At 52.2% G+C, this 25,312-nt stretch overlaps 1 protein-coding gene across 1 annotated transcript; it reads right to left on the bottom strand.

The window, feature by feature from the left end:
- Positions 1–280: 280 nt before the first annotated feature.
- On the bottom strand, positions 281–24,449 carry IUM83_03067 (uncharacterized protein; the record flags this gene model as incomplete). The annotated part of the gene is made up of 3 exons (XM_067927043.1): positions 281–389; positions 23,848–24,357; positions 24,433–24,449. The coding sequence occupies 3 exons, from the start codon at positions 24,447–24,449 to the stop codon at positions 281–283; spliced, it is 636 nt and encodes a 211-aa protein (XP_067784031.1).
- Between the last annotated feature and the right edge of the window lie 863 nt (positions 24,450–25,312).

Raw genomic sequence — 25,312 nt, 5'->3', positions numbered from 1 at the left:
TTTTGGATGCTTTAGCTTGGGCATGCACAATGCGTTTAGCTTTCTTTGCTTCAGCAATCGCGACCAGCATGACTTCTTTAGCTGGTGCCTTTGCGATGCGTTTCGCTTCTTTTGCTTTGACGTCGGCGATACGCTTTGCTTCTTTAGCTTCCGCCCTGGCAATCCGTTCCGCCTCCTTGGCTTCCGCAGTGGCAACACGTTTCTTTTCTGCGGCGACAGCGAGTACGGCTTTTTCGCTCTCTTTGAGGACGCCGGCTACTAGCTTGGCTACTTTCTTTTCTTACCGCTCCTTGGATTTAGCCACTCTAGCTTGTGCTTTCAGTTCCTTCTCGCGTGCTTTAGCTACCTTCTCCTTCTCCTTGGCAACATGGTGTTCAAAGCTCTCATCGCTAGTCATCAGACACGCACCACTAACAATCTGAGCGTTAATATCACGTTTTGGCTTCTTGTACAGCACCCGCTCTTCCATAACCCGGTGATTCATCGATTCCACACGCACTTGATCTACGTTATCTCCCGATCGAGCTATTTTTCTAGTAGTTCTCTCGGAAATCGTGATAGTCGTCTTTAAAATAATCGTTGCTTTTTTCGTGGGTGTGGGCTGGTCTCCTATAATACTAGCGACCATCTTGTCGCGACTTAGCGGATATATACCAGTCTTCTCAAAACCATCAACTAAGTGAGCACGGGTCAAAGCCTCGTGAAAGGCCTTCACTGCAACACCCATGATATTGGTTTCGTCCACTATATTCTTCTTTGACCGTTGGTATTTTCTAATCTCATCGCCAAGATTGCGCTTAAAGTGGTTGAAGACGCTGACGTCCATAGGTTGTAGGAAGTGCGACGTGAGTGCCGGAAGCGCATACAGCATAACGCCATTCTTCCTTGCACACGCCAACGTGCGGACCGAAAAATGGGCTTTGTATCCATCCATGATCAAAAGGACAGGGCGCTCAGGAGGAATTAGCTTCACGAACCACTCGAAGTATTGCTCGAAGAGTGATGTTACCAAGAAAGAGCTGGGGCTCGACGCGTACTTTGAACCGGGGTACCCGCCCTGTGTGCACTTCCTGTCATAGCTCTTTCCTGGAAAGATGATGAAGGGCGGAACAACACCGTCTGCGTTGCCACAACACGGTGGACGCTTGTGCTCTACAGAACTCTACACTTTGAGCTTTACGTCTGCCGAAGTGTGATTTATTACAATGTATGAAGTCATTGGTCCAGCTAGCTGACGGAAACGTTGCGGGTATTTCACGTGTGTACGGGCTTTCCTCAACAATTTGTCTGATAAACATGCTCAACTCGGATCTCGTGAAGCAGAGTCCTCATTTGGTACGCGCGTCGACGGCCTTCAGAACTCCTTGGACCTCACCTTCTGTTAGAATGGGGTCCGGTACTCGTTTAGCATTCAATGGAACTTGTCTGGTAACACGGCGATGAAGAGAACTACGGGTTACGCCAAACGCCTTAGCTGCTCCTCGAATTAACATCTCCTTCCTCTCTACAGCTGCGATAGCCCTCTCCATTTGGTCCAGTGGAGATTCGTTGGGCACATGAACGTTAGGCCCGATAACCTTTACCATAACGACAAGAAAGTAAACTCTGACGCGGTGCACAACGAGCTAAACTGCGAACTGTGGAGTTGCTAGAAGATCGAGTCAATTTCTGCCAAATATAACCTGATTACTATGAATAGTTGCTGGTGTCCCATAATTGTGTGTCCCGTAACCCTGGCAGAACGTGTATATGCTGGGAGATCGATTTAATCACGATATGTGTCTCACCAGAGAACCCCCAATTATTCGCGCGGTTAGGGGTATTTCACCATCTACAGGGTATCCCGGTGGGTTTATACCCGGTTCCAATAAAAGACCCAATCTTTGACCAGAAAATGCCCAACATGGAAAATAGTCGCGCTTTCATCGCCCCCAGGACTCTCGCAGTCAAATCGACCAGTTACGCGTTCGAGTAACGTTGAAGACATCACCAATCGTTAAAGACCCGTTGGAGAGCTTTTTCGTCGTGCCTGACAAATATCTTCGACACGGCAGATCAGCACTCTGTTAAATATACTCCATTTTTTTTTAAATTACTGAAGCACCGATATTACGGATGGACCCGAAGTCTATCAAACTTATTGCGGACACGGTCTCCTCGTAGATATCACGAATTCGTCGTTTTAGTAAGAGTATTAATGTATAGATAAATGGATTTCGTCGTGCAAAGTGCACGCAGTCTATTTTAGAAAATATTTTGAGACTTCAAATCTAGTGAACAGTCGCACAACAGCATCATGGAGGCCCTGGACGCTCGAGTTGATGAAGTACTCGGCAACACCACCGCAGCGTCCACCAAATACGTGTATTGTCGTGCATTGATACAGCTTGTGGGGTGGTTATATGCCAATACAGATCGTGATCACCGTGAAGTCCTGTTTACAAGGCAATTTCTCGCACTGGAGTCCGTCAATGATGACAGCATATCTCAATGGTTCACACGTGAACCTTTGGAGAGCCCCATGGACCTGCAGGTGCTAACGACTAAGGATTGCATGCGCTATTTAACCTCGATGGAGCAGCGCGGTATAGGAGGGAAGTCCACGTTTGGCAATGTTCGTTCGGCTTTAGTGTATCTGTACGCTACGACTGAGCACTCACGTCCTCATGATTTTGACCGCCAAATGAAAAGATTTTTCAAGGGACTTCATCACACTGTTGCCCGCACTGCACAGCGAAACAACGAGCGACTTACTGAGGGTAAGGAGCCGTTCTCATTTTCGATGTACAAAGAGATTGCCAAAGCTATGCTGCGCTCAAGCAAGAAGAAAGATGTTTTTGGTCACTCTTTTTTACTTATTTGTTGGAATTTAATGTGCCGCGCTAAGAATGCAGCAACCATTCGACATGCACATGTTTCGTGGCAAGAAGATGCCGTTACCATAAAATTTGCACACATGAAGAATGACCAAGACGGTAGTCGTCCTCGGGATCCTCGCCATATTTACGCCAACCCGACGATGCCAGAGATTTGTCCGATTTTGGGCTTGGGGATTTATTTTGCTGTTCTGGGCTTCGCCAGCGATGGAAAATTATTCAAGGGTGGAAATCAATATAGTCGATTTCTCAAGTTACTGAAACGCGTGCTAAGTGAAGACGTATTGCAAAATGTGTTATCAAAGTTAGGGATGACAGTGAAGGATTTTGGCACTCATTCGGCGAGGAAAGGAGCTTCTACATACGCTAGCAGTTGCTCAACATCAGGTCCGTCCGCTGCGTCAATATGCCTTCGCGCTGGCTGGACTCTTCCTGGGGTCCAGGACAAGTATGTGAGGTTTGAGGCTGCTGGTGATATGATTGTTGGGCGCTATGTGTCTGGTCTGCCCTTTGATTCACCAAACTTTGCTACATTACCCCCATTTTTTAGCCCAGTAACCAGCTCTGAAGAAGATCGATTGGAGCTAGAAAAACCAACTCTGAAGAAGATCGATTGGAGCTAGAAAAGCGTTTAAAGTTTGCCATGGATACCGTCTATTCTGGAGCACCACCAAGCTTGCGAATGGTGTGTCAGTTCGGTCTTGCTTCAATTCTGTATCACTTTGTGTTCTTACGCGAACACTTGCCCCATAATCACCTGCTGTTCACTACCTCTTTATTTACACCATGCAATCGATCGCATTTTGAGTGGCTTCGCCAACGAGTTGTTTGTCGTAATTTTCAAGTCGATGATCCCATCACTCCAAGTGGAATTCCTCCACATGTGGGAATAATGGTCAACTTGGCACAGTACAAAGCGGAAATTGATTCGTTAAAACAAGGTCTGACTAATTCCTTCGAGAATACTCTTAAACGGCACGTCCATGGTTCAATAATGACGATCGAGGCGTTGGAATCAGCTTTTGCTGCGGTTCTTGCTCGTTCACAACTTAGTTGTACCCATTTAGCTGGCGAACAACCGGATAGAAGGACTGTTGATGTCGTTTCCACGACGGAATCACCTCTCGAGCTACAGCAATGGGGTGTGGCTTTCACCGAGTTGCAGAAGATTTTGTACTTCCTAACGGGACCCTCCGGCTAATATGGCAGCATTGGTGTGTTGGATCACCTGCACTACGGATGCTGTCAAAGCATGACATGGCTACCCGAGTTGGAAAGGTTCGGCTGGCTGAGCTCCAGCGACTGATGCATGTTATAGAAGGCTCACTATCAAACACCGAGCTGCGCCGAGCTAAAAGCTCTACCGACTCTGCTGGCCTTCTGTATGAGCAGATCAAATCTCGTCTTCCGTTTTCGTCTGTGTCTAGTAGGGGCAGAGAACGAAGATTAGATCACTTGTCGTGGAAAACACTAGCTAGAGAGATGAGCACCCAAAACTTACGCTGAAAAATGTATATTTTCTTTCTTTTTTCGAGCTGATCACGCATCGAGTCCCATCGTGCAAATTGCACGATGAATTCTAGTGAATGATTGCATTCTCGTGAAACCACTAGCTTTTTGTATGCCTGAAATAACTGCATTCGGTGAAATCTTCGTGCACAGTGCACGAAGAAATGCATAGAAACCACAAGTTTTACACGACGTTTTCCTGACAAGTACGGCTTCGCGAAGGCTGGGATAGGTTGGAGTCAGAGTTGGGATTCAACACAGTTTTTTTTTCAGACCGAAGAATGTACCAAAACCTCGCTTCAAAACAAAACGCAAGTAGCGCACCTTAGCACAACTGCAGGCCCAATACATAGCACCAGAACTTACAGATAAAATGAAATCAAGCAACGTAACACTGCGCATTCCGCGTGAAGGAGCCCCGAGCATCTTTTTGGCCGGCGCCACTTATGCGACTGCATTCTGGTTCATGCCGCCGTCGGCTGTGCGCTCCAAATTGCTAGTGAAAAAATTGTGGTTGGGCTGAACTGTCAGCGCACTGTATTTCTCAACTCTCGAATTTGATTGGCTACTCAGTTTACCAGTAAAAATAATCAGCATACGGAATACTGGAGAAGTACACACCAAAATAGTCAACATTCGGCAATTTAATACTGGGATAGGAAGCAACGTCAGTACTGCTATCGCGGCCCAAATAGGTGTAGCAGTGATCAGGCGTCATCAGCAGGGGCGGACGCAGCCTTAAAAATCTGGGGGGGGGGGGAGTTTGATTGTAGTGCAATAACAAAAAGGAGAAATTCGAAAGTACGCCCGTAACTTTGAACTAATTCCAGAATACAGTGCTAGCAAAAACTATACGAACGGCACCTTTTCTAACGTTTTGACCCATGTAACGCTCTGATCGTGCTGAAAATTGGCCAACCAGCGTATCTCGGCACGCCCTATCGACAGGTGGTCTCCATTTTAAAATTGGAGGGAGCTGTGAAAAATTACGCCATCGAGGCAGCAAAATATAAGAACGAAGGCGTAAAATACAGATATATAATGCTAGCGGCGTTGCTTTGAAATCAAAATGCTATCAGACACTTTGGAAGAGTGTTAGAGAAAATAGGAAAATTAGGGATATTAACGGTTAGTAGGAATGGCAGTACGGGCCCGTGTTGCCCAAATAAGGAAGGCTCAAAATGTTGCTACACGTCCCTTTCACCGGTATCTTAGAAGCACCGCCGTGTTTGTTTCAGGTCTAAAGGTGATAATTGAGTCTAACATAGCTACCTCAATCTATGTACTACAGCAGTATAAACACTTGCAATCAAGTCCATGGTGACGTTTTCGAGCCAAACGTCGTCCAAGGTCAACTCAGCAACATGTTCAAGTCGGTTTATCTTGATTTTAGCATGACTCGAAAGTCGCTTTCACTAGGGTGCACGCTGCACTCGTCCCAAGATTAGCAAATGTCTACCCTCCGTAATCAAGACGTCTAGAGTATTCTCAGACTACTACCGAAGCTGTCCCAGCACGTTATTTTATATTAAGAAACGTAGTTGAGCTACAGAGTCCCAGAGAAACAAGGTGGGTCGTATTTTTGAGCCAATTACTGTTTAAGATGTCACGGCACATTGTGTTCACTCCGAAGCAATTCCGGCCAAACTTTCTCTAACTACTCCGTGTGCTCTAGTTACGAGGGTGTATCAATATAAAATTAAAGCAATCCCGCTAGCATTATATATCTGTATTTTACGCCTTCGTTCTTATATTTTGCTGCCTCGATGGCGTAATTTTTCACAGCTCTCTCCAATTTTAAAATGGAGACCACCAGTCGATAGGGCGTGCCGAGATACGCTGGTTGACCAATTTTCAGCACGATCAGAGCGTTACATGGGTCAAAACGTTGGAAAAGGTGCCGTTCGTATAGTTTTGCCAACACTGTACGTCCGTCCTGTGTGTACTGTAGTAGGTTGGCTCGTCGCGTAGCGCAAGGCCACGAACGAACACTACCAGACGATCGCGTGGCGGTGATCGACTTGTCGTGAAGCGAGTACGGTGGTCAAGTGGCCAAGTCGGGCCGTAGTGTGCAACAAGATACGGGTGGTGACGAGGGCGAGCCAGTGGGCTAGTGCCACCAGCCACCGACGGGTGTTGAGCAAGCAGTGGAAGTTTGAAGTAGCGACAGCGACGACAGAAGATCGCAGACGTGGGGTGACACGCCGAAGGACAAGGTCGAAGAGTATGCAGGCGAGATCAAGAGCAGGAGCGTGAGGCTGTAAGGCTTTGAAATACAGGCGAGGGAGAGGACTAGTAGGCTAGGAAGGTGCCCGTACAGTTGGAGTAGAGGTAGATCGACGGGGAGTAGGAGGGCAGCGAGCGGCGGTCGGGGCTCGATCCTCAGTTGCGACTTTTCACTGGTTAGTGGAGGGTCAAGACTAATATACACGAGTTGCGCCGACGCAGGGTTCCGGTCGAGACAGGTGAGCAGAGGCAGGCTCGTGTACAGATGAGGGCAGTGTTCGAATAGGGTGGTGGGACCGTGGAGAGAGACCACGGGGGCTGTGGTAGTTGGAGCTCCTCGGCCGAGGGACGACAGGGCTCCGATGTGCCAGTGTGCGAAGGACTCTGCTGTCCGGTTCATATAACCGGGTTTACGAGCAGGAAGCGGCTAGTGGGACCACCCGACCACTAGTGCTGATAATGCTTCCTCCCAGCCATCCCTATCCTGGCCATGTGTGCAGGCCAATAAAGCCTGGTCGACACTGATCGACCTCGCACTGGTGGACTCCCCTGCTAGCCGTGGCGCTCCCAACCGCTGAGGTGATCAACTTGTGTTAACTATCTACCTACGCTGTGGTGTAACAGGAAGGTCACACGGGTTGAAGATAACGACATGTGTATGTAACGAGAGAGATCAAACTAATAAATAGCGTTAAATGACTAAATTAATTAAATTGTACGCCGTAGCCAGCCAACCACGGAACGCTTAGACCAGAGGGAAACTTAGAGTACATTCGAATGTATACCATAGCGATTGTATTGACGTGCTGGTTCATCACATTGCTACGAGTACATATAGCAGCAATTTTGCATACATACTACAAAAGGTCTACACTAAAGGAGATATAACATCTGTGAGGTGGAGTAGTAGGGCGCTGAGCGAGCATCCTGGAACCGCGGACTTCCCTCTCCTGCCGTGAATACGTATTCACCGTTGTCGCTGTCAAAAGCGCCGATGAACTGTTGGCAAGCACTTTGTTAGCTTCCTGTTGTGTGTAGTTCTTAGAACGGTTCCTTGATCTCACGACGGCTGCGAGCCATTTTACCGAAGGGTTTGTAGAAGTAATATAGTGGTGTGCGTTCGGTCTGTGTGCTTGTTATATGTACGAGTTTGATCACAAGGTATGTTTGGTGCACACAGCCTTCTACTATGGTGATTACGGCTCTCTGCGGTCTTTTGGGATTAGTTCAAAATTAAGGACGTAACGTGGAATTTCCCCTAAAATATGAGCAAATTTCCAATTTGGATAGTAGTTAATTAAATTGGAGTGGGTCTAGGTGCGATTTCGTTAATCAAATCGATCACTGTATCTTTGTCGACTTTGTTCGTGAGATCACGCTCAATAAATAGCAGCATCAAGTCTGACATCCAGGTGTCTCCCATTGTAGTGCGCAGGCGCGTCTTTATTAGCTTCATTGCTGAAAAAGACCGCCCCGTAACGGCGGTCGACACAGGAAGCACGCAGACTGAGTAAATCGATCTGTACAAAGTCGGAAAGATTTCGCTGTTGTCTGTCTGAACGAGTACTGTACACAGTTCATGAGTACTCTCCAATCCTTGGAATCTCACGTCAATCTCCGCTACCTCAAAAAGTCGAGTAGATTCAGATCGCGACTCGTCAATCTCATCACTAACGTCATCCGCATAGAATTTAGCTGCGCGTTGAGTAATTTCATCAACATCTCACACCTCAAAATTAGATCTTGGGCTTAGTGATCCACTCAGCTGCAAAAGACTAAGAGCAGTTCCACTAAAGCGTGACTCTTACTCGGAAATAATATCATTCACGATGGTCAAGTAAACACTGTCTCTGAAGTGTTCTTCTTTTGTCGGAACACGAACACCTCTAACGCATCAGCCCCTGGAATACCTTTCTTTCCACGACCGCGACTGCTAACATCCTGTCTAGCCCAAGAAACCGTTTTTTTCCCGGAATGGCTGGAGTTCCTTCCTCTTGTATATGCTCACAAAATTGGACCGATGCACCCCATATTGAATCAAAACTCGCAGGATTAGACTGGGGAGAGGTGGAGTCGCGCATTTGAACCAGTTCACAGAGTATTTGACGAACCATGTTGACAGCCGATACAATGTCAACGTTATTGTCTTTGTAAGTCCTGTGAACACAGGTTGGTTTTCGAAAGGATCGAAACGAGAACTTCAATATGGAAAATAAAATCAGATGTCCACATTTTGTCGAGTACCCCAGATTCGTTCTGCTCATTTTTGAGGCTTCATAGCATAGGCTGTAACGCGATCTAGAACTGATGTGATTGGCGTCCACAGCTTTTTAACTTTTCGTAAGCCACGAATCCGGCAGTTCCATCGTGTCTGACTCAGGCCCTCAGTCATCATCGGTTGGTTTAATTCCTTTCCAGGTTTTACGTTTGATTGCGCTAGCAAACTTTCTAGTTCACATGCTTCGTTCTAGTTCACATGCTTCGTCCAGAAGCTGATCTTGCGTTTGCATGATTCCCCTACCGCTGTGTGAATGCTTTGCACCGTATCGAAGCAATCTATAACTGATATGGTGTTCATAGCCACTGACACTATAACGAGATTTAGTCGGTGCGCAAAGCAATGGACATCGTACGCGTAGGGATAACGAGAACGCAATCGGCTTTGAAGTCTGTTAAACTCGCCAGACATATTTGAAGCTCCATCGTAGCCTTATCCACGACACTTCGATAGTTGCAGACCCCATAGTTCCAATTGAGCTGTTGGTTTGTTGTATAAGGCTTCGGCGTTTGTATCAGTCACATGCACTGCCCTCATAAATCGTTCTTTGATAGTACCACTAACAACGCATACGCAGCGAATAACAATCGCCATGTGCTATTTCTTAGTCATACAGCTTGATTCGCCCACTAGTACCGAAATAAAAAACCCGCTGGCATCCTCGACAGAAACTACCTGTTGCCGTAAAATATTTGCTGTACAGTGAATCAGTTCACGTTGCACACTTGGCGAAGTGTATTGGGCGTTATTACCTACCTCAGTCATTCTCCGTGCAAAATTTGGTACATATCGTACCATGAACTGAGGAAGCTCCCTTTATGTTCAGAATTATCGTATTACAATGTAGGAAATCGGAGTTAGAACAATCTACATTCTTACAGTAATAGTAACACACGCAATCATTTTCATTGTTCCCATGAAATGCAATTTCTTGCTTTGCAAGCATGAGGCAGATCTCGAGTATGAACTTGAGTCGCGATCGATTTTGAAGCCGTTCGCTGCTTGATTGACCTTTAATGACCAGGGAGACATATCGCAAGGTGGTTTTACGGTTAGCGTATTCCAACGCAGCAGAGCGGCGCTTGGAGCAGTTTTGGCCCACGTGCTTTCGGAAACCATCCTTGCTCGTAGCTTTCTTATAGTTTCTGTAGCGTACTCCAGGTTGTGCGTACACAGTAACCTCACTTTCCATTATCATTGCATCTCGAGAGAGATAACAATATAAACACTATGCTGCGTCGCTTGTTGTCGAATATTCGAGCCATGTATGTTGTGCGTACCGGGCCACACGAAACGGTCTCATCACACCTCCAATTGAATGCGCTGGAAACTTATTTTCATGAGATTAATAGGAACCGATGGCAATATAGATTTGGATCACTTCTCGCAAGACCAACTAGTTGTTCTATGAAAAACAAGTTACGCGTCTCTGAGCAGGATTACGCTTGCCAAAGTCAGCTACAGTAAAGTCAGCAACTCTGTCTGGCACGCCCTGTTTCGTACACCACTCACGCGCAGCATGCTCTTGTACGAAGTCGGTACTGTAGTGGGTCTAACTTGACTCACTACTTTAGCTTACACGTTGCGCAACGTGTATGAGGAAGCGTAAGTACTTAGTAATTACTTAGGTTAATTATATTTGAATACACAAATATAAGTTAAGTAAGATAGGATTCCAAGTGATTTAGATTAGGTAAAATGAGAACTGTATTGTTTGTAAATTGATCTTCCTCTAAAATCTGCTAAAAACTGTTTATCATCTATGAAAGGGTTGGCAGCGGCTGGCTGTCAGAGCCCGCTAATATGCATGTCCCTGATTGGTAGAAAGATGCTGCTTTCTACCAATAGGATCTTTGGGTATGTGTGGACCACTCATTGTGGTGGCCCACTTCAATGTATCCATTGGTGTGGCTTACACCAAGGTGAGGAAGTATCTAAAACTTTTAACAGATAACCTATCTGTTAAATTCACAAGTGGCTTGCAGCCACTTGTACGTGTAACCCCGTTACACCATCCCCCCCTTAAGGTTAGACGCGCGGGGTCCCCGCACGTCAATCTTTGGAATTGACCATTCGTCAATTCTCTGCGTTTGGAGAAGAAATCCGCGCTCATTCAACGATGAGCGCGCCTCAGAAGAAGTCCACAAAGTCGGTGGGGAGTCATCTCTCCATCGACGACTACTTCGAACGCCAGAAGGCGAAGTACGGCGACGTCGTCGACTTCGACGACGACGATGAAGATATGGAGGGCGAGGAGGACTCACCCTCAAAGCGCAAAGACTCAGTGTCGAGCGAATCGCTCGACCCTCACGCCAAGAACATTCGCCCGCGTGAAGGGGACGAATCGGACGCTTCGAGCTCGAAGCGTTCGCGTACTGAGAGCGATACCCCACTCGCTTCCGCTGGGGCTCTCAGTACTCCGCGCGCTGCTGCTGCAGCGCGTGATGTCAAAGCTCAAGGCTCTCCGCGCGCTGCGCCTGCAGCGCGCGATCCATGGATGCCGTCCGCGTCCGAGATCGCGGACCGGTATGGGAACTCGGTACCTCCGAATGAGATGCCGCTGTACGTATGCAGCGCCATCAAAGATGACGCTGTGGCTGCCGAGCTGCACTTTGATGCGGAAACGCATCAAAGGCGCGATTACTACATCGGACTTTCATGAGCTCCGATGGTTTCAAAGCAAGAAGACATCTTCTCGCAGCAAAGTGCCCGAATGGCAGCCACTTTGTCAAAGTTGGAATGCCTTTGTTGAAAACTTCAACAAGAGGCCGAGTGCTTACCGTGATCGGATTAAGCAAGCGCGTGATCGCTTCGAGACGTACTCGAAGCGTGGAAAGTTGGGGCAACTCCACGTTGCTGCGGAGGAGGCAAATGTGCCGTACGCTGTGCCGAGGGCTTTCAGTGCACGAAGTGCTTCCCAGGCGCGGTCCGCTTGAGCGACCGCGACCTGAACGGGTACACGTCCTTTCGTGTGCCCGAGAGTCTCAAAGAGCTCCGTGCTAAGTTCTTAGCACGTGAGGGTTCGGGCGCTAGCGATGATCGCAGCGCTCGTGTTACTTCCGCTGGGCCAGCGCGTACTGCTCTTCGTACGCCCTCACCATTTCCGGAACGTCCTCCAGCAAGACGTTCCGCGGCTCCCATGTATCTTGATGGGGAGGAAATCCTCTCCAACGAATACGAAAACGAGCCCCTTGAGGGTTCGTTTTCGGGATACTATGATCAACAATCCGCTCAACAATCCAGCGGGTTGAGCCGCGGGCGTCACGGATCGGCGGTGGGGGTGGGGGTGGGTGGGTGGGAACACGCCCCGGGTATGATCAGCCCCGGGCTGATCAGTATGCGCCTCTCCACGATTGGGTGACCGCCGTGGAGCGTCTGCAGGGCGATGAGTTCGCCGCCCTGAAGCAGGAGCTGGCGAACCAGAAGGCTCAAGTCGCGGCGGTCTCGCAGACCGCCTCGAATATCCAGGTCGAGCTGGGGACCCAGATGAAGGGGTTACTCCACCGCGTCCGCGCGCTGGAGGAGAGGCTGCTCGTCGCCGAGGCCAAGTCCTCCGCTTCTGCCTCGGCTTCTGCCTCGGCTCCTGCCGAGGCTTCGGGTCAACCGAGCTAGATGGCTCGTGCTGCAGGTATGGCTTCAGCCGTCCGACGTAAAAGGTCGGATGGAGGCGCATGCTAGACGGTATGTCTAGCGTGTATGCGTTGCCGTGCCGTACCAACACAGTGAACGGCCCGATGAAGCGCGGAGCAAGCAAGCTTGCTCCGAAATCCGAAACTGCATGTTTAGGCAGGTTTTGTGTAGCTAACAAAACTAATGAACCAACTTTAAATTCATTTGTGTTGCCTCTGCCCACATTGTCTGCGTTCAGCTTCTGTTGATCAACAGAAGCTGCTATTGTGTCTTGGACAAACCGAATTACGGCTTGTCTTTTGGTGATGAAACTGATTGCATCCGAGCTGAAGTCATTCAGCTCGCTCTCCGCTAGAGGCCCGGCCTCTGCGTGGTTCTTTGCGGTGTCTGCGCCCTGCGCAGACCCGTGGTCGTTGTCCTTGTTGTTGGGGGAGTCTGCGCAGGGCGCAGACTCACGTGGTTTGTTCATTGTTGCAGCTGACACTGTGCAAGTGTCAGCGGTTTTCTGCGGCTGCTGTATTGCAGTCGTAGACCCCCCTCCACTTAAAGTGGGAGCCATCACTCCAAGTAAACTCGGTAGACGTGGATGCCGCATGGCATTCACGTAGAATGGTGTATGCCCGGTCGAGGCATGCACTGAGTTGTTGATGGCAAACTCTGCCATCGATAAGCACTCGCTCCAGTATTGGAACGAGTGAGCGTAACTCTTCAACATATCGACGAGCACGCGATTCACGGGCTCGGTTTGACCGTCCGTCTGCGGATGACCCGCAGTCGACATGGAAAGCTGGCTCCCAAGAAGTGTAAACACTTCTTGCCACAGGTGCGCTGTGAAGCGCGGGTCTCTGTCCGACACGATGTCGGACGGCATGCCATGGTGTTTGAACACCATGTCGACGAACAGACGGGCCGTCTGCTTCGCGGTCACTTCTGCCGGCACCGCAGCAAGATGTACCATCTTGCTGAGGCGGTCGACGAAGACCACAACACCGGTATTCCCTCCGCTGTCCGGGGGAAGACCAAAGATGAAGTCCAAAGACATGGACTTCCAACACTCCGGCGAAGTCGGTAGTGATTGTAACGGAGCCTGCGCGAATGGCGCAGGCTTTACGCGTTGGCACACCTCGCAAGCACGGACGTACTTGCTCACCCACTTATACTGGTGGTGCCAGCAGAAGTCGCGCGTGAGAAGGACGTATGTCTTCTCACGTCCGAGATGTCCCGCAGTCGGGGCATCATGATATTCGTACATGATCCTGAGTCGCAGGTCATGGTCATTCGGCACGACAACGCGATCCGCGTTGTCGTCGACTGCATTGTAAAGCAGTAGTCCGTCGTGCACCTGATATCGGTGTGCACGCGCACGAAGGTGTTTGGGCAACTTCTGACGAGCCCTGTCAGAAGGTGCTGTGCCATAGGCCAGCAAGAGTTTCGCGTCCGCGTCATGCGCGAACGCGGCCTTCACATCGTCTAGCAGAGACGATGTGGGTTTGCTTGATCGCGTGACGTCAATTGTATTGACGTCAGCAGCTTCTGCGCAGTCTGGCCGATGTGATAACGCGTCGGCCACTACATTCAATCTTCCGGGTTTGTATTCGACCCGGAAGTTGTACTCCGCAAAGAATGAGAGCCATCTCGCCATTCTTTGTGAAATGTGTGGCGACTTCACTGCAGTGCGAAGTGATGCATGGTCGGTGTAGACCACAAACGGTCTACTTCCAAGCAAATACACTCGGAACTTTGCGAGTGCGTATTTCATGGCAAGGCGTTCCTTGTCATGCACCGGATAGTTGCGCTCAGCTGGCTTCAGCTGACGCGATTGGTAGTAGACGACACGATCACGGCCCTCGTGATCGTGCTGCATCAACGCGCATCCGATCGCGAAGTTGGATGCGTTACATACGACGTGGAATGGACGATCTTGGTTAGCCACTACCAAGATCGGCGCCTCAGTCAAGCCCCGCTTGACTGCATCGAATGCCTTTTGGCAAACGGGTGTCCAATTCCACACAGCTTCTTTCTTAAAAAGCTGTGACAGCGGGCGGATCTTGCCCGCATAATCCTCCACGTACTTGCACAAGTACGTGGCCAAGCCAAGGAACTGCCTCAGTTCCTTGACACTTGAAGGCGTTGGCCATTCATTTATCACTCTGACCTTTTCGGGGTCAGGGCGGACGCCATTCTTCCCTACGAGACACCCGAGGACGGGTATCTCGCTCGCCCCGAAGATGCACTTCTTCAGGTTCGCGTAGAGCTTATGCTTTCGGATAAGCTCAAGTAGCTTCCGGAGATTCACCCTGTGCATCTCTACGTCGGTCTTCCCGTCCACAGCCCGGCTGTGGATGAACACATCGTCGAAGTAGCTCGGTGCGAAGTCGAGCACCGAGCGCAACAAGTGCGTCACGCACCTGTTGAAGGTCGCAGGGGCGTTCTTAAGCCCCTGCGGCATTACCAGCCATGCCGCTTGGCGTGCTCACTGCCGTGAGAGGGATATCGCTCTCACGCATTAGGATTTGGTAAAATCCGTCTCGCAAGTCGAGAGCACTGTAAACGGTGCTCCCGGCCATCGAATCGATGATAACATCTTTTCGCGGTATCGGCGTCTGCGCCGGTACCGTCGCATCGTTCAGCTTGTTGTAGGCATGACCGATGCGCCATCCGCCCTGTGGCTTTTGACACAGAACGTCGGAGCACTGTGCGGGGACTTTGATTCCCGTACTTGTCCTGCTTTGCGACGACTTTCAAAGAAGTCGTCGATCGCCTTTCAAAGAAGTCGTCGATCGCTTTCACTTGCTTTCGCGGCAGTGGCCACTGCCGCGTGACACAGTACTTCGTGCCCGGCACGAGATCAATCTCGTGCTGAATGCCCTTATCCTGCGGAAGCTCCGCAGGAATCTCTTCCGGGAGTACGTCTTTGTACTCCATCAACAATTCGTAATAGGGACTCGACTTCAGCGAGTCCCAACCTTGTTCCTCGAAGCGCTCTCGCTTCGTCTTCGCACTGAGAGTGTCTTCACTCTCAGTGGTATTTCCCATGAAGAGCTGTCTTAGCTCTTCGCTCTCGCTCGTCGTTCTTTCGCTGTTCGAAAGAACGCAGACCTGCTCGATGCGTCCATCGTGCAAGTCGCGCGTGAAGCGCTTCCAGTTCATGGCTGGAAGCGAAGTCAACTCCGACGCCGTCGTCGGAGGACTAGCGAGTTCCATCTCGCGATACTGGAATCCAGTATCGGTGCGCGTCAAGACGCTTAGCGTCTCGACGTCCGGCGTCACCGCCTCTGTCTGCCCAGCAGACTGTTCTCGTGGCGTCTCGGTCCCGGACCGAGACTTGCGCAGCGTTCCCCGCTTGCGCCGTCTTCTTGTTGTGCGGAGCCCGGCTCCGCACAGTTGTTCTTCTGGTCCAGGACCGGCCGTGGACAGTTGTTCGCCGGCGGACCCTGTCTGCGGGCGCGCGATATCAAGCCCGGCTTGATCGCATGGCGCTTCGTCGTGCAGCCCGGCTGCACGACAGCATGCAAATTGCGTCAGTGCGGTACGTTTGCAACCGTCCGCACTGTTTGCAGCGTCAACTCCCGGAGTTGACACGCCTTCGTCACCTCGACGCCATTCATTGGCGGAGCCCCTCATGACCGAGGGTGCGTCGGCTCCCGGAGCCGACGCGTCGTTGTCGACCTGACCTCTTCGGGTCAGGGACTGTCCTTTACACGCTTGAACGTGGGTGTTGGTTCCCGGAACCAACACATCTTTTTCTTCCGACGTCGGCAGCATTGCCGACGTGGGTTTCACTTGTGCGCGCCCTCGCGCACTCCTTGGGCACTCCGGGACAGCAGCGTTAAGCGCTGTCTCGACTGGTGAGCCGCGCACACCTGTTGGTGCGTGCGCTGCGGTAACAGGGCCATCGCTCTCTGTTCCGCTGCCGCGGCCGAAGCGCACGAGTGTGCGCTTCTTCCAGTCTATCACCGGATCATGCCGTGCAAGTCACGGCATGCCCATTACCACGTCGAACTTATCGTCCAGGTCCAGGACGATAAAGTATTCGACAAACACTCGTTGTTTGTCCGAGAAGCGCACGTTCACGACGCGCTTCTCAGTCTTCACGATGGCACCTGTTGCCAGTCGTACCTCCAGAAGACTTCGAGGTGTATCTACCTCCTCGAAGTCAAGACTCGGCAGCTCCGTAGTCGAACAAAGTTGTTCGACGCACCTGAATCTACCAATGCTCGAAGAGAGTCACTTGCTCTCTTCGAGTAAACCTTCAAGATGACTAGGTTTGACCTGTCATCTTGTTTCTTGCAGTGAGAGCTGGTCTCACTGGGGGCTGCAGTCCTCAGCGTCGCGTGCCCGATGTCAGCACGCGCGACTGCATTACCAGTAGGGCGCCCCGCGCCTACTGGATGTTCGCGTTTTTTGTTGGTCCGCGGCGATGCCTAGCATCGCCACGACGGCCACCTCCAGGGGGCATGGGAGCTGTACACTCCCGTGCAAAGTGACCGATCCTTCCGCAACGGAAGCATCGCACGTTACCTCCCTGCTGCTGGTAACCAGTAGTCGTTGCGTTCGAGAGGTCCATTGGTTCCGGACCTCCCGTCCTCGCTACCGGGCGCGGTTGCGACCTCGGCACGTTCACATGCAGTTTAGCCTGCCGCAGGCTAAACGCTTCTTGCATGGCAAGAGTAATTGCAGCTTCGAGGGTACTCGGGTACTCTCGGAAGAGATAGGTCTTCACAGGCCCATCTCTAAGCCCCTTCATGAACGTGACGACCTTGGTCGCCTCGTCAATCGGGTTAGTCACGATATTTGATACCAAATATCGTGCGCGCTGCGCGTAAGCATGAACGTCATGCTTACCCTGCTGAAGGTCGAGGAACTCCGCCCTCGACCGGAACTCGTTTTGCGGGGGCTCAAACGCTTGTTTGAGCTCCTCTTTGAATACTGCGTACGTGCTGAAGCACGTAGGATCGGAGAGTCGGCGTCCATACGCCCAACTCCTTGCGCGTCCACCAAGGCAGGACATGGCGAACGCGACCTTCGACAGCGGGTCGACGATGCGTCGAGCCGCTATGGCTGTGTCGAGCTCGACTAGCCATCGGAGGAGAGGCTCGCCCTCTCTCCCCACGTAATTGCTTACGCTCAACTTTAATGGTTGAGCACGCGGTGTCGTCCCTGACGACGCCGTCACTGAGGAAGCAGCATCACGCTGCTCCTTCATGATGAACCCCAGAGCAACACCATGTTGCTCCGTCGGCGATAGCGTACGCAGCATCGTAGCTATCGCCGCTTCTCCAATGACTGTTGACAGTCGTTGGAGGGCTTCCCACTCTGGGTCAGACAGGTGGGGGCAGTCTGCGCGTGCAACATGCGTTGCAGGCGTATTGGAGCTCTTCACGGGCACCTCCGTGCTCATGTGGTTCTCGGCTCCGCGTTCGTACACCTCGTACGAACGTCAATCAGTCGGTCGTTGGACGGACTACAAAGTGCTACCAGGTGTAGTGGGTCTAACTTCACTCACTACTTTAGCTTACACGTTGCGCAACGTGTATGAGGTAGCGTAAGTACTTAGTAATTACTTGTTAATTATATTTGAATACACAAATATAATTTAAATCAGATAAGACTCCAAGTGACTTTGATTAGGTAAAATGAGAACTGTATTGTTTGTAAATTGATCTTCCTCTAAAATCTGCTAAAAACTGTTTATCATCTATGAAAGGGTTGGCAGCGGCTGGCTGTCAGAGCCCGCTAATATGCATGTCTCGAATTGGTAGAAAGATGCTGCTTTCTACCAATAGGATCTTTGGGTATGTATGGCCCACTCATTGTGGTGGACCACTTCAATGTATCCATTGGTGTGACTTACACCAATGTGAGGAAGTATCTAAAACTTTTAACAGATAACCTATCTGTTAAATTCACAAGTGGCTTGCAGCCACTTGTACGTGTAACCCCGTTACAGGTACTGGTAGATGTGTCGCAGTTGTGTTGCACCCCGAGTCAGGTGCAGGACGCGGTTTCTTGGGAAATAAGTTCGTGATGGAGGGCTGAGTTCGCTTGCCCGACATGATCTCCGCGATGACACCTGTAAGAAGGCACTGAAGCTGAATGACAAAAAAAAGACTGCCCGCCCAAACGCTGGGGGGGGGGGGTGATTGGTAAAAAGATGCTGCTTTCTACAAATAGGACCTTTGGGTGGGTGTAGGTGTAGACCACTCATTGTGGTGACCCACTACAATGTAGCCATTGGTGTACCTTACACCAACGTGAGGAAGTATCTAACTTCTAACAGACACCAATCGGTTAGAACCACAAGTAACTGTAGCCACTCGTACGTGTAACCCTGTTACAGAAGAAAACACCTACGGAAAGGCATCTACAAGCCCCGGATCAACCCCAGGCCACACGATCACTCCATAATCGGATGCAGAGCGAAGGTTCCCGCTCTGCGCCAACCGATTTCCCCGCGTCACGCCGAAACATTCGATCTTCGCTAAGTGCTGCACCTTAGGAGTCCCGAGAGAGCATAGCCCGCCCGCCGACGGGTACACAAGGTGAGACCAAGTGAATCTCGCAGCTAGAGCCTCCACCGAGCACGCCCATGTGGCACTCGCGTGGTGTAGCGGGATCAGCCAAAATTTGGTTGTGGTTTGATCACCTTTCATAGATGATAAACAGATTGAGGAGGAAAATCAATTTACCCGGGTGCGTTAGACGTGCGCGTACGATTGACCCATCGTTGATACAGGGGTTTCTCCACCTCAAATTCACCATTCGCGAGGCCCGGCTCCCAGCTGTCCTCCGGTAACAACGCGGCATCAAAACCATCAGCTTCCTCCACTTCCAGCTCAACCGTGGGACGCTTCGGGAAGATGACCCTCGGCTTCCGGCGGCTCACATGCACTCAGTGATTTACACAGTAACCCGTGTTCTCGACCTTGAGGCGCACCCGAAAGTCATCTCGGATTTCCTCAATCCTGAATAGCCCATGTCAGAGGTGTGCCAACTTTCTGCTCAATCCGGATTGCACCTTCGGGATGTACAGCCACACGTCGTCACTCCTCTCGAAACCTGACTGAAACGCTCGGAAAGCTCGTGCCACTTTCGGTTTTGCTCATCTGAGCGGGCACGCTTCGCTTTCTTCTGGAAGTCTTCGGCGCAGGCTCGAGCGTAGCTGTAGTCGCGTTGAAACTAACACCGCCACTCGTAGGCCGTCAGCTCGGGAAGACTGGAGGGTTTTGGCCCTAACATTGCGGCCACCGTGCCTTGTGCGTCCACCCGTGCACCAGGTAGAACGGGGTGTCCAGGCGGGTCGCGTCGAACGACGTATTCAGAGCGAAAATCAGCCTTTCGGCGTGGCCGTCCCAATCTGACTGGTCGGCTCCCGCTATGTAGGCCTTGACACTCCGAATGACGGTCTGCACGGATCGCTCCTGGTGTCCGTTCGCCTGCGGGCGGTTCGCCAGGGTGGATGTTGCTTGCTGCCCAAAAGCTCCCTGAATTGAGTGAAGACTTCACTCATGAACCTGGGATCTTGGTCGTGCCTGGTCATGGCTGACGCTCCAAAACACCCGTTCTTCGTGCACCTCGGCGACACCTTGCGCGGTCGTGCAGGACATTGGCTTGCACATGACGTACCCGGAGAATGCATCCTGAAACAGGGGCAGAAAAGTGTTCCCTCGGGCGGACTGTGGCATGTGCGTTACAAAGTCCATGGGCACCACCTCGAATGGACGTCTCGGCTCAATGTTGCTAGGTGACGGTCCTGGATTCGGGGGGGGGGGGCTTGCCGCTAACGCAATCGGAGCATTCCTTTACGAAGCGTTTCACATCTGCGTATATGCCGGGCCAATAGAACTCCGAGCGCAGGCGCTCGTGAGTCCGGGTGATACCCTGATGACCACCTTGGTAATCCTCGTGGACGTAGCGTAGCATGTCCTCCCAAAGTGTCTCCGGGACGACCAACCTAAGCTCATCCTCCGTGTCGCGCGGGCAGCCGCGGGTGGAGCGCGCCAGGCGGTACAACACGCCTCGGGCACCCAAAGCGAACAGATCGGCCACCTTGGCAATCTTCCTCAAACGTCGAGGGGAGAATCGCTCCACCTCTCCATTCAGGAAGTCCTTGATCTCCATGAGGTAGTAGTCCTGAGCTTGGTGCGCCTTGATGCGTCGCCACCGCTCGGTTTGATATTCCAGGGGTCCCATCTCTGGTGTTTCATCCGGGGGGAGGGGGTTGCAGCCTGAGCCCGGGTCATCACGGCCATCACTCGAGCAGCTAGTGGCAATGGCGCCGACTCTGGGCTCGAAGCGAGGTCACTTCCAGGTGCGCCACTAGATGGGCCTCCTGAATTATCCTGCACTCCCGCGGGTTCCGCACTGGGTTCTGGCTCCGGCGTCTTCACCAACTGTTCTAGGATTTTCGAGACCACTTCCAGGTGTCTCCGTTCATCGTCATCCTGAATGGTGCAGTTTTCGCCGAGAGCAAGCGTCTTAGTTGTCATGTAGTCGGCCGAATGGTTAAATTCACGCTTGACGTGCACCAGCCTGACCGTCCTGAATTTGTCCTTCAGCACTTGGCTCTCGGCCAATCTCCGCTGCAAGTTGGGTTGATTACAGTTAATCAAATCTTGGACCTGCTGGGTGACTATCCTTGAGTCACCTATCACCACGAGATCCTGAATATTCCGTTCGAGCGCCATAGTCATGCCTTTGAGCAACCCGTAATATTCTGCGTCGTTCACCGTGACTCTATCCAGAACGTAACCTCGGGTATTTAGGACGGTCCATTCGGGTAGATGCCATAGTATACAACCACAGCTGCCCCGTCGGCTGGACGTCTTGGCCGCACTATCGAAACTGAGTGCCATTCCAGAGTAATCACGTTCAAGCATCTCGACGCTCGTTAAGGGCAGCGCTCAGACGCGTCCCTTGGCTGGGATCAACGATTCGGCGATCTCATCCAGGTGCTCCCTGGGGATGATGCCTGTGCCCAGGCTGACCGCCAGTCCGTCTTCGTCACGTTGTACCTTCTGGATATTCAAATCGCAATGAGATAGCGCGACGCCCACGGCACCGTGCGGCCATCCGCAGTCTTTGACTTGATTACCCACTTCAGAACCAAGTAACGGGTATACAAGATCAGCGAGCATCCTTCGACCAGGATCTTAAACACTTGGAGCACCCCCGAATTACTGCTAGAACTTCCTTTTCCGCGATGAAATAGCGGAGCTCCCCATCATTCAGGACGCGCCCCGTGAATCGTACAGGCTGGATCACTCCATCGTACTCCAGCCCTAGGACAGCACAGGCTGCCCAACGGTTGGCATGCGGGATAATCACGAATGGCTTAGTCCGGTCAGGATGCCGAAGCATCGGGGTGGACACAATCTTCCTTTTCAGGATGTCGAAAGCCTCCTTCGCCCGAATCAAGTCTTGCCCGACCCGAACTTGGTCATCAGTCAACTCATACAGCACGGCAGCGACCACCAGGAAATTTTCGATGAACGTGCGGTAGTAATTCAGACTCCCGAGAAAAGATTGGACCCATTTCAGGGCCTTCGTGAACGGTTGGCTCTGAATCCCTTTGGCAATCTTCGGGGTAGCCCGAATCCCTTCTGCACCAATCTCGTGGGAGAGGTACGGGATGGTTCGTTTTCCGAACTCACTCTTGGGCAAGCTGATTCAGATATTCCAGCAGCGTAGCCGGTAGAGTAGTGCATCCAAGTCATCACATAGTTGGTCCCAGGTGGCAGCTCCATGAGCGATGTCATCGATATAGGAGCTGCGTCCTAAGACTGGTCCCATTTGGGGTTGCGCAGGTATGTTCCGCTTGAACACCGTCATTTGGTCCGTCAGGACAGGCAGCTGTCCTTCCGAGTGCGGTCCACCTGAATGGCTATTGGTACCTGCGCTTCCACGGCCATCCGGGCTCAACTTCAGGAAGTCCAGAACGTCTTGGTCCACGAGAGCCCCCTCTTCGGGTGACAGTCGGACGAATCCCCACCAACAGTTGTTGATTACGTGCTGGTATATCAGCGGCGCGTTCTTCAACCCAAATGGCATCCGCACCCACTGAAAGTGCCCGAGTGGACACACGAACGCCGAGATCAGCTTGGCTTGCTCAGTCATTCGGATGGCCCAGAAGCCACTGGCCATGTCGAGACTCATAAACCATACAGCGCCCTCAAAGCCAATTAACAAGTCGTCAATCAGGGGAAGCGGGTAGTTGGACAGCTGAATGAAGCTGTTCACCACTCAATAGTCAATGCGCATCCTGATATCGACGCCCTTTTCTTGAGGACGATCACAATTGGCGAAACCCATATCGATTCGGAGTGCTCGATCAGTCCAGTCTCCAAACGTTTCTTCAGAAGCTCATACACCTTGACTGTAAGGTGCGGGCAACAGATCGGAGACGTTGGGCAACAAACTTTGCGTCACCCACGTCCATGTCACATACCATTCCACGCGCAGGTGCTGGGGCAGCATTGCCATCACCTAAGAATATCTTCCGGTGGTATTTCAGGATGCCCCGCAGCCTGCCCTCCTGAGCGGGACTGCTTTTGCCTGGAACTCCCACGTCCGCCTTGTCGATGTCGCACTCGGGGCTGAGATCCGGCAATTCAGGTAGCAGAACCAACTGATCCCTCAACTAGGCCATCAGCGCGCTTCCTTCGTGAATGTAGACAGCCGGCTCCAAGTTCAGCTCTTCGGCACTCACTCGCATCCACCTAGCATATTCCGCCTCGAGCCGCCTGAGTGGGGTGACCACCGCCAAGTCAGGTTCATCATCACCCAGACGGCCTCCACCCGAGAGGCTCGAATCAGACTCCGGAACAGGTTCGCTCGGGCCATCTCGCCAGGCACTTTCTGGATGTACTTCCATCGACTCCAATTCAACGTCTTCCACGACTCCCGCTTCACGCTCTGAGTGTTTCACTTCCGGGTCGGGGGCTTCCGCCACATCCGATTCGAGTGGCTCGACCGTTTTCGCCGTGCATACACCACGCTCGGGAACTTGCTGTCCCCCACTCCTGGATTCGCGCTAGCCAGTGGTTTCGGCTTCCCTTGCAGCTGCACCACCCGAACTGCGTGGGGGCACACCCGAGCGGGGTATCCTTGGCGCCGACATCGGTCACACGTCATGGGCCCCAACAATTCTCCGGCCGATGCCCCCACTTGTGGCATCCCTCGCAATACTCGTTCCGATCCGGGTTGACCCGGGGCGGATACGCCTGAGCGGGAGCCGGCTTGGGCGGTTGTTGATGCGGCGCCCCTGGAGGTGGCGCGGGTCGGCCATGCGGCCACCCAGCGCGATCCATCGCACGATGTACTTCATACGCGAGGCCTTCTCGCGTCACCGGGGTTCCAGACGTCACATTCGGGAGGTTTGGAGCTTGCACCTCCCGGATTGCTGTCACTTCCGGCGAGTCTTCAGCCGATTCTTCATCTTCTTCATCCGAGTTGTCCGCATCGGCGACGTACGCCCGATCTCGACGCTTGGGCCTGAACCGATCGTGTGGCAAATTGCCAACCCGGAAATCCCGAGTCGCGGTGCTCCTGGATGGAGCGTCGTCGCCGGCGTGCAGTTCCTCACGGCACTTCAAAATGTATTCCAGGTCAGCGACCTTCTTGAATCGGTGACCCTCCAAAGTCGACTTGAGCTGATAGCCCTTGATCCTTCGGATGAACTGGCGCACGTGCTGCTTGCTGAACTCCCGAAAGTCCACGTCCGCGCGCTCCGCGGCAATATTCAGGCGGTACAGGAACGTCAAAGCCTTCTCGTCCTTGCGCTGCGCCATAGGGTAGTAGTGCTCGGTCTCAGACACCTTGGACTTGCAGTATTCGCGCCTGAACGCCCGGGAGAGCCGCGCCCAGTCCTGGCGGTCATGCTTGGAAAAATGACCACGCCAGTTCCGGACTTACGGGGACATCTTGAGCATGAGCTCGCAGACCTTGGTCCGGTCTGTTCACCCGCCCTGGGGCGCAAGGTTTAGGAATTGTTCCCACCAACGCCTCCGGGCGGGGAGCCGCGCGTCCTTGGCGAAGTCTTCCAGGGCGGCGGAACTCACGTACGACCTGAAGGTCATGACCGTAGCGCAGCCCTGGGTAGTGGTCGTCGCAACATTGCTATGCGCTTCGTCCACCGAGCTGTCGGAGTCTTCATCGCTCGAGCTGTCGTCCGAGGGATCGGCCCACTTCGGAAGAGTGTGAACTCTTCCGAGCGGCCGGTTTCTTGTCGTCGGACTTAGACGAGCTCACAGGCTGCGGTTCAGGTTTCGGAGCAGACGCTCGGGATGCGCTGGCTTGGGAGCCCTGGGCGTAGCTTCTTCCTTCACATACTCAGTTCCAGTCATACGCGTTAGAGTTGCTTGAAGCTGTGCTACACGAAGATCGCCATCTGATTTGTCACCCGCTTGTCCCTTGATTACGTCACTGGATTCTTGGTGCATAGCCGAGCGCACTCGCTCTCTCTTGACCTCAACAGTCAGGTCGGGAGCGGGTGCCGATTGAGCACATTGAATGTGTGTCGATGTCGTCGGACTGTTGCGCGAGCGAATTCTCTGAACGCTCTCGTGGTACCGAATGGTCGTCTGACCCTGGAGGCGTTGATCTTCCAGCGACTTGATCCGCTGCTCAAAGTGCTGGTGTAGTTCATCCAGGGCCTTCTTGAGCTCCTCGTCCTGAGCGGTCCTCCCAACGGTGGCCTCGACTTCGCGGTGCGACTCCTGCGCGTACTCCGCCTGGGAGGCGTGTCGCGCGCAGAGCGGCCTCCGCTTGGAGGGACTGGACGGCTTGCCGGAGA

This window comes from Phytophthora cinnamomi, assembly GCF_018691715.1.
Source record: "Phytophthora cinnamomi strain GKB4 chromosome Unknown Contig92, whole genome shotgun sequence".
In the NCBI taxonomy this organism is placed as follows: domain Eukaryota; phylum Oomycota; class Peronosporomycetes; order Peronosporales; family Peronosporaceae; genus Phytophthora; species Phytophthora cinnamomi.
This window is presented reverse-complemented; position numbering and strand designations above follow the sequence as displayed.